At 49.3% G+C, this 9,319-nt stretch overlaps 1 protein-coding gene across 3 annotated transcripts; it reads right to left on the reverse strand.

Moving 5' to 3' along the window:
- Positions 1-1,109: 1,109 nt before the first annotated feature.
- EBP (EBP cholestenol delta-isomerase) lies at positions 1,110-9,241 on the reverse strand. Of its 3 annotated transcripts, none has more exons than XM_037992870.2 (7): positions 8,481-9,241; positions 8,258-8,369; positions 7,641-7,869; positions 6,089-6,464; positions 2,793-2,829; positions 2,538-2,668; positions 1,110-1,593 (listed from the first exon to the last, which is right to left on the reverse strand). In XM_037992870.2, the coding sequence occupies exons 4-7, from the start codon at positions 6,387-6,389 to the stop codon at positions 1,370-1,372; spliced, it is 693 nt and encodes a 230-aa protein (XP_037848798.2). In that variant the 5' UTR covers positions 6,390-6,464; positions 7,641-7,869; positions 8,258-8,369; positions 8,481-9,241; the 3' UTR covers positions 1,110-1,369. The 3 variants fall into 3 exon arrangements, with proteins under 3 accessions (XP_037848798.2, XP_007989782.3, XP_007989783.3); XM_007991591.3 differs by lacking the exon at positions 7,641-7,869 and adding an exon at positions 7,909-7,968; XM_007991592.3 differs by lacking the exon at positions 7,641-7,869.
- Positions 9,242-9,319: the final 78 nt, after the last annotated feature.

The following is a 9,319-nucleotide window of genomic DNA, read 5'->3' on the forward strand; positions in this document are numbered from 1 at the left end:
CTACTTGGGAGGCTGAGGTGGGAGGACCACTTGAGCCTAGGAGTTTGAGATCAGCTTGGGCAACATAGAGAGATGCTGTCTCTACAAAATATTGAAAAAAAATTGCCGGGCATAATCCCGGCATTTTGGGAGGCCGAGGCGGGTAGATCACCTGAGGTTGGGAGTTCGCAACCAGTCTGACCAACATGGAGAAACCCCATCTCTACTAAAAATACAAAATCAGCCGGGCATGGTGGCATATGCCTGTAATCCCAGCTACCCAGGAGGCTGAGGCAGGAGAATCGCTTGAACTCAGGAGGCGGAGGTTGTGGAGCCAAGATCGTGCCATTGCACTCCAGCCTGGGCAACAAGAGCAAAACTCTGTCCCCCCCCCCAAAAAAAAAAATTAGGCATAATGGCATGTGCCTGTTGTCCCAGTTACTTGGAAGGTTGAGGTGGGAGGATTGCTTGAGCCCAGGTGTTCCAGACCAGCCTGGGCAACATAGTGAGACTCTGTTGCTATAAAAAAAAAAAATAGCCGTGTTTGGTACTGCACACCTGTAGTCCCAGCTACTTAGGAGGCTGAGGCACGAGGATCGCTGGAGCCTGGGAGGTAGAGGTTGCAGTGAACCATGATCACACCACTGCACTCCAGCCTGGCACAGAGTTAGGCTCTGTCTCAAAAAAAAAAAAAATAAATAAAATAAATAAATAAATAAAGGAAATTTGAACACACAGAGGGACACCAGGGATGCTAGTTCATAAAGACCATGTGAGGACACAGTGAGAAGGTGGCCACCTGTAAGCTATGGACAGGGACCTCAGAAGTCAAACTTGCTGACACCTTGATCTTGGACTCCAGAACTATGAGAAAATGAATTTCTGTGGTTTAAGCCTAGTCTGTGGCATTTTGTTATGGTAGTTCGAGTTAAGGGGACTGTGGGGCCAGTGATAGGGTCTGTGTGGTGAGTTATGGGGTCTGGGAGGAGGGCTAGTGATAGGGGTTTGTGAGGTCAGAGATGGGAGGTCTATATGATGCTGATGGGGGTCTGGAATAAGTGAATGATGGTGGGATCTGTGGGGTCAGTCATAGGGCATCTCTGGGGTTAGTAATTAAGGATCTCTCAGTGTTAAGAGTCAAGATCTTTTATTTCCTGATTTTAAAAATTGTCACCATCATAGACCTCCTGGCTTCTCTTGTATCTGTGTCCTAATGGCTCCCAGCAGTGCCTTCAAACAGCCCCTTTATTCCCCTTCTTGTGCCCACCCACGAGCCTGAGTGTGAAAGATCAATTAACTTTGTCCCTCCAAACTGTGGGAGCAGGACTAGACTCTTCTGGCAGGCGGAGAGCTCCTCCTTGGCCAGTGTTCGAGCCCGGTCCACCACTCCTCAGTTCTTCTTGCTCTTGGCTTTTGTGGCCTTGGCATCCAGCATGCTCTGGGCATGAGTGAGGTGCTTCACAGCATCAAGCACAAGGACTCCAGGCAGCACCAGCCACAGGGCATTCATGAAGACAAAGTAAAACCAGAAGTAGAGAGGGTGGCCCAGCTCCCCGTGCTGGAATCCGTCACGGTGCTCCGTCAGGAAGTAGAGCACATCCCCATAGATCTGGCCTGTGGGCGGCAGGAGGGGAAAGAGAAGCCCCAGTGAGGAAGGTAACAGTTTCCCCAATTCTCTATTCCAAGGCACTTTCCAAGTCATCATTCAAGGTCTCAGAGTTAAGTATTCTGAAATCATAGAGCTGAAAATCCGAGAAATCAGAAAAATGAGATTCCAGACACCAGAGAGCTAAGAATTTCAGAACTCAGGAAAGCTCACACCTTCAGATTTAAGGAAGTTCAAAATCCTCGAATCCAAGACAGCTTAGGATTCTGGGACTAAAGATAACTCCTATCTCTAGAACTAAAGAAAGCTAACAATTTAATAACACAAGATGACTGAGGCTGGGAACAGTGGCACACGCCTGTAATCCCAGTACTTAGGGAGGCCAAGCCAGGAGGATTGCTTGAGCTCAGGAGCTTGAGACCAGCCTGGGCAACATGGCGAAACCCCATCTCTACTAAAAATACAAAAATTAGCCAGGCACGGTGGCACATGCCTGTAGTCCCAGCTACTCAGGAGACTGAGGCAGGAAGATCGCTTGAGCCTGGGAGGTGGAGGTTGCAGTGAGCCCAGATCACACCATAGCACTCTGGCCTGGGTGACAGAGCCAGACCCTATTTTAAAAAAAGATGACTGAATCTTACATGAAGGGATCTCAGAGTCCTGATCCTGGAGGTTCCAGGGGCTTCTTATCACCCTGGGCCACCTCATGTAACCTTTACAAGAGACTCTGTGATGGAGAAGGAGGAGGAGGAAGAAAAATGAACCCTCCCCACCTGAGAGTACAGGCTCAGAGAAGGGCATGGCTGTTCCAGAGCCTCAGGAGGTTTGTCATTCAGTCTGACTCACCCCTGGAAGGGCACCATTGAGATCCCACCCACAGGGATGCACTGGTGTCTGTGGATTCCCATCAACCCCTCTAGTGCCCAGTGCCCTTCTAGTGCCCTCTCCTTACCCACAGAGACCACAAGCTGTAGAACGAAGCGGAGAGGATGCTGGCGGAGAAAGGCGATCACCACCCACAGGCTGAGTGGTCCCCACAAGCAAGCTGTGATGGTTTCCATGCACACTGTGAAGTTGTCACCCCTGCAGGAGAAAGCATGAGGGGACACTGGCATCGGTGTGCTCTTCCTACAGGTTACCCCATTAGGGTAACTTACCACCCCACCAAAACCAATGCCAGTCTCCACTGACAGAGGCAAACACTTACAGGATGTATCGGCTGTCTCCCTTGGCATACTCTTTCCCTGAAGAAAAGAAGAGAGAGATATGAAGAATAAAGGCAGGGAAAGGAACACACATTTGTGACAGCTGGGGGTCCCTGCAAGAAGACAGACTTCATAACCTTCCCATGCGTCTGCTTCCTCATCTGTGAAATGGGGTAACTGTTTGGATTCTAGTGGTTTATTTATCTAAAACAAGGTAATATGTGTAAAGCCTGACACAAAACAGTGTGGCTGTGATTGGTACTCAAGAAATATGTGTGGCATAAAAGGAGGCAAGTGTAGATAATGGAGTGAGTGAAGTAGCCAATGAGAGAGAGAGAATGTAGGTGAACAGAGGAGTGAATAAAAGCATGAGCAGAGAATCAGTAAGAAAAAGACTGCCGGGTGCAATGGCTCACGTCTGTAATCCCAACACTCTGGGAGGCTGAGGTGGAAAGATGGCTTGCATTAAGGAGTTCAAGACCAGTCTGAACAATGTAGTGAGACCCCCATCTCTACAAAACATACAAAAATTAGCTGGACATGGTGGCACGTGCCTACAGTCCCAGGCTGCAGTGGAAGGATGTTTTGAGCCCAGGAGGTTGAGGCTGCAGTGAGCTATGATAGCACCATGGTGCTCAGCCTGGACAACAGAGTGAGACCCTGTCTCAGAAAAAAAAAAAAAAAAAGAAAGAAAAAGACCATCCAATATAAAAATAGGCAGAAGACTTGAATAGGTTCTTCACAAAGAGAATTTCTAAGTGGCCAATAAGTATATGAAAGATGTTCAAACTTCCATCAGTCACTAAGGAAAAGCAAATTAAAACCATAATGAGATAGCACTCACATCTACTGGAATGACTGAAATTTAAGAAACATCTGACCAGCCAGGTGCAGTGGCTCATGCCTGTAATCTTTTTTTTTTTTTTTTTTTTTTTTGAGATGGAGTCTCACATGTTGCCCAGGCTAGAGTGCAGTGGCGCAATCTCAGCTCACCACAACCTCCACCTCCTGGGTCCAAGCAATTCTCCTGCCTCAGCATCCTGAGTAGCTGGGATTACAGGCACCTGCCACCATGCTGGGCTAATTTTTGGATTTTTAGTGGAGATGGGATTTCACTATGTTGGCCAGGCTGGTCTCAAACTCCTGACTTCAGGCGATCTGCCCGCCTTTGCCTCCCAAAGTGCTGGGATTACAGGCATGAGCCACTGCACCCAGCCTTGTTTATAATGGCAGAAGATTGAGGGAAAATGCCCATCAATACCAGACAAGTCAAGTAACTGTATAATGTCCATGCTTCAAAAGTTCTTTATGAAATCATGAGGAGTGACCTCATTGAAAAAAGCAGCCGGGTGTGGTGGCTCACGCTTGTAATCCTAGCACTTTGGGAGGCTGAGGTGGGCAGATCACTTGATGCCAGGAGTTGGAGAACAGCCTGGGCAACAAAGTGAGACCCTGTCTCTTAAAAAAAAAAGTTGTTAAAAAAAATAACTTGGTGGGGTGGCACATACCTATAATCCCCGCTACTAGGGAGGCTGAGGCAGGAGCATTGCTTGACTGCCCAGGAGTTCAAGGCTGCAGTGAGCTATAATCATGCCACTGCACTCTAGCCTGGGTGACAGAACAAGACCCCGTCTCAAAAAAGAAAATGGCTTCTTTGGTTTTCTTGTAAGGAAAGAAAGAAAAAGAGAAAAGATTAGAAGTATATATAGCACATGGCTGGGCGCAGTGGCTCATGCCTGTAATCCCAACACTTCGGGGGGCCGAGGCGGGCGGATCATGAGGTCAGGACGATGGAGACCACCCTGGCTAATGTGGTGAAACCCCGTCTCTACTAAAAATACAAAAAATTAGCTGGGTATGGTGGTGTGCGCCTGTAGTCCCAGCTACTTGGGAGGCTGAGGCAGGAGAATGGCATGAACCCAGGAGTCAGAGTTTGCAGTGAGCAGAGAGTGCGCCACTGCACTCCAGCCTGGGCGACAGAGCGAGACTCTGTTTCAAAAAAAAAAAAAAAGACGTATATATAGCACGTTACCATTTGTGTAAAATGGGGAAAGTGCAAATAATGATAATGATAATAATAGTGAACAGTTACATGGCAACCACTGTTTGCCAAACACTGTTCTAAGTACCTTACATATGGTTGGTTATTACTATTATCCCCCTTTTACAATTGAGCAAATTGAGACTTATGTGTATAAATAAACTGAAAAGAAACATAAACAACTATCAACAGTGCCTAACAGTATTTGGGGACACTTGGTGGATAGAAAGCAGATTTTCACTGCAAATCTCTTTAAATGTTTTTTTGACCCATGTGAATATACATGCAACAAAAAAGTTAAATAATGCTGCGCACAGTGGTGCGCACCTGTCATCCCAGAATTTTGGGAGGCTGAGGTGGAAGGATTGCTTGAGCCCAGGAGTTAAAGAACAGCCTGAGCAACATAACAAGACCCTGTCTCTACAAAAAAGTGAAAATATTAGCCAGGCATAGAGGTGTGCACTTATAGTATAGTCCCAGCTACTGCAGAGGCTGAGGCAAGACAATTGCTTGAGCCCAGGAGTTAGAGGCTGCAGTGAGAAATCATCATGCCACTGCACTCCAGCCTGGGCAACAGAGCAAGACCTTGTCTCAAAAATAAGTTATCTACCAGTTTTGGAGGAGAAGGGCAAAAAAAAAAAAAAAAAAAAGAAGAATACAAGAATACATAATAATTTTTTATTTTTTTTAAGACGAAGTCTCACTCTGTTGCCCAGGCTGGAGTGCAATGGCATGGTCTTGGCTCACTGCAACCTCTGCCTCCCAGGTTCAAGCAATTCTCCTGATTCAGCCTCCCAAGTAGCTGGGACTACAGGGGTGTGGGACTACAGGCGTGTGCCACCACACCCAGCTAATTTTTGTATTTTTAGTAGAGATGGGGTTCACCATCTTGGCCTGGCTGGTCTTGAACTTCTGACCTCGTGATCTGCCTGCCTCGGCCTCCTAAAGTGCTGGGATTACAGGCGTGAGCCACCGTGCCTGGCTAATTTTTGTATTTTTAATAGAGATGGGGTTTTGCCATGTTGACCAGGCTGGTTTCAAATTCCTGACCTCAAGTGATCTGCCCGCCTCGGCCTCCCAAAGTGCTGGGATTATAAGCGTGAGCCACCGTGCCCAGCCTATAATAAATTGTTTAAAAGGTTAAATAAAAATTTAAAATAAATCAATGGAAGAAGAATAGGTGGATAGGTAAACATGCAAGCCAATCCCTGCCCAGCAAATCCCATCCCACAGCACATGAAAAAACTCAGGACTCACAGAGTTGAGATAAGAAGGCTTGGTCTCCAAGCAGGTCCTCATAGTAGAGAATGAACCAGCCCTCGATCACCAGGTGAATGAACCCACACACTGCAAACCAGCACAGGGACAGTCGCCGCCAAGTCCCCAGTGGGACAACCGCAGCACGACCCGACAACAGCCATGTGGTCATGACTAAGACCCCTGTGACAGAGAAGAGGCCAGCCAGTATATGCCAGGTGGGGCGGTCATTAGGTACAAAGTTGTCCAGTCTTAGGTGTTGAGGCCAGTATGGGTGCAACGGGCCCGCATTGGTAGTCATGTCTTTGTGGGCTGATGGCTGCGTGTGGATAGGCAGGAAGTTGAAGGAAAAAAAAAAAAAAGGGAACAGAAACACCTGGACAAATAGAAAGCACAGAATGAGATAATAAAATCTAATTCAAATAGTTTACCATCATAAGAAATGTAAATGGACCGAATTTACCAGTTAACAGACAGGACTGTAACACTTCTAATTACATTCCGTTTTGTTTTGTTTTGTTTTGTTTTCAGACGGAGTCTTGCTCTGTCTCCCAGGCTGGAGTGTAGTGGTACAACCTCGGCTCACTGCAACCTCTGCCTCCCGGGTTCAAACGATTCTCCTGCCTCAGCCTCCCGAGTAGCTGGGACTACAGGTGCCTGCCACCACGCCTGGCTAATTTTTTTGTATTTTTAGTGGAGACGGGGTTTCACCGTGTTAGCCAGGATGGTCTCGATCTCTTGATCTCGTGATCCACCCGCCTCGGCCTCCCAAAGTGCTGGGATTACAGGTGTGAGCCACCGCACCCGGCCTACATTTTGTTTTAAGACCATGACTAAAGGCCAGGCACTGTGGCTGGTAATTCCAGTGTTTTGGGAGGCTGATGCAGGAGCAGCACCTGAAGCCAGGAATTCAAGTCCAGCCTGGGCAACTTAGCGTAACTCTTCTCTCTAAAAAAATAAAATCAGTCGGGTGTGGTGACAAACGCCTGTAGTCCCAGCTAGTAGGTAGGCTGAGGCAGGATCGCTTTGAGCCCAGGACTTCAAGGCTGGAGTGAGCAGTGACCACATCACTGCACTCCAGCCTGAGACTCTGCCTCTAAAAAAGAAGGCCCGGCGTGGTGGCTCACGCCTGTAATCACAGCACTTTGGGAGGCCAAGACGAGTGGCTCACTGGAGCTCAGGAGTTCAAGACCAGCCTGGCCAACATGGCGAAACCCCATCACTACTAAAAATGCAAAAATTAGCCGGGTGTGGTGGCGTGTGCCTGTAGTTACAGCTATTCAGGAGGCTGAGGCAGGAGAATCGCTTGAACCCGGGAGGCGGAGGTTGCAGTGAGCCGAGATCAGGCCACTGCACTCCAGCCTGGGCGACAGAGCAAGACTCTGTATCAAAATAAAAAAGAAAAGAAAAAGAACATAACTGAAATATAAGGCCACAGAAAGACTGAAAGCTTGTTCCAGCCCTCTAGGAGCCATATTATGATGTGGTAGAAACAGTCCCGGTCTCAGCCCTCAGGGGTCAAAGTCTGGTGGGAAGCGCATGGGAACAACACCTGATCCCAGCTCTCCCTGGTCAGTCTGGCGAGGGATATACAGGACCAGGCCTGGTGTCTTCATTCAAGGGTCACAAACTGCTCACGACCACCAAACCCAGTCTTGTGCTCCGGAGTCACGGTTTGGTAAGAGACACAGGAACCAGGCGACGTTCCGTTGCACAGGTCAGCGTCTTGCACCGTTCAACAAAAAGCTATTCCCTCCCCCACGTAGTTCTGAAAACTGAGGCTGGGGGACAGAGGAAAGAAAACGAATCAGAGCTACAACCTTCGGTGCCAGCGTTTGGAAAGCCAGAGCCTCCCCGCGAGAGCATGCAACGCCGTCAACCTGCACGGAAGAGACGGATTTGGAAAGGGCGGTGTCTGGCGTGCAGCGCTAGAACTGAACACAAAGCCCACCAATCCGAACCAGAACCCTCCAATCCCGCTGCCCAATGAGAAGGCGGATCTTCTGTCGTCCGGACAACAGTGCGGTAGCTGGGGGTCTAGCTCAGGCGCCAGAGGGCGGTGGTGGGGGGGGAGGGTGGCAAACGGTCTCGCGCTGGCACGCCAAGGGCTGGCCGCGTAGCCGGGGAGAGCTAGGGGAGGGAGCAGGGGGCCGGGTGGAGGGCACTCACCCAGCCGCGCGATGGCAGCGGCCTCCGACACGGGCTCCGGGACCTCTTTAGGCTGGCTCTCGCGCTCTGTCACATCCCCAGTTCGGGCTCATCCCCTCTTGGGTTCTCTTGCCTGACGGAGCGGGCCAATGGTGAAGCGAAGAAGACGGCCCTTGCCGCTCCCAACCAATGGGCACTCTCTGTGTGCCGCTGGCCCCGCCCCCACGCGTGGCGCCATTTTCACCTGAGTCAGGTTTGGGGTGGAGACTGGGGCGGGCCAAGGTTAGTGGGCGTTTTCGATCCGTAGCCACTTTGCATCGAGTCCTGGCTTCAATTTCCTCATTCCCTTATCAGTCGATCAAAACAGGGACTCATTAAGGTGTGTATCCTCTTCTTCCGCTGGTGAAATTAGCGTTGCGTTGCATCCTTTCACCTCCGCCCTTTGCTAAGTAGAGTAACCCTCAGCATGATGCAAAGAAACTGTTACAGGCAGATCACATGCTATACACTGCAAACCCCCCCCTCCCCAGCTCTTCAGTGCTCAGAACTCCTCAGTCCTAATAGCAGCGGTCATTCTCTCTTCTCCCGACCTCAGGTCAGAAGAATGAATCAGAACCCAGGCCTCTCAGTCCTACTGACCAATTGGCATGAAGAGCCTCAATCTCCATGTGCCAGTTCTAAAAAGCCAATCAAACGCCTAACCACTAGTGGGCCCCCAGATGGAGCAATCAATCAGAATCCAGACCCATCCCAGACCTCTCATCCAATTAGAACCCACAACCCTCAGTCCTAAGGACAAATAGGCACCAACCCTTCATCTCTCTTGCTTTCTCTCCTCTGTGTCCCACTCAGAGCAACCAATCAGAATGGGGATCCTTCAGTTTTCCAGCCAATCAGGCCTCCCCCACATCCAACTATGCAATCTGTCCCTGCCCTAATCAAACCAAGGAGGACCAGGATCCTGCCATCTTCAGGCTCTTCATCTAATCAAACAATCATAAACTAACCATGAACCAATCACAGTCTGCTCTCTCTTCATGGTTTCCAGCTTCCAAACCTTTATCCATGCTGTGCCCCCTTCCT

This window comes from Chlorocebus sabaeus, chromosome X (assembly GCF_047675955.1).
Source record: "Chlorocebus sabaeus isolate Y175 chromosome X, mChlSab1.0.hap1, whole genome shotgun sequence".
In the NCBI taxonomy this organism is placed as follows: domain Eukaryota; kingdom Metazoa; phylum Chordata; class Mammalia; order Primates; family Cercopithecidae; genus Chlorocebus; species Chlorocebus sabaeus.

What these genes read in the sequence shown, in the direction of transcription:
- EBP (XM_007991592.3), bottom strand. Translation starts at nt 6,389, where the DNA reads ATGACTACCAATGCGGGCCCGTTGCACCCATACTGGCCTCAACACCTA. An exon ending in GGAGACAGCCGATACATCCT is followed by an intron (nt 2,669 to 2,792) that starts GTAAGTGTTTGC and finishes TTTCTCCTGCAG; the next exon opens with GGGTGACAACTTCACAGTGT. An exon ending in ACAGCTTGTGGTCTCTGTGG is followed by an intron (nt 1,594 to 2,537) that starts GTAAGGAGAGGG and finishes TGCCGCCCACAG; the next exon opens with GCCAGATCTATGGGGATGTG.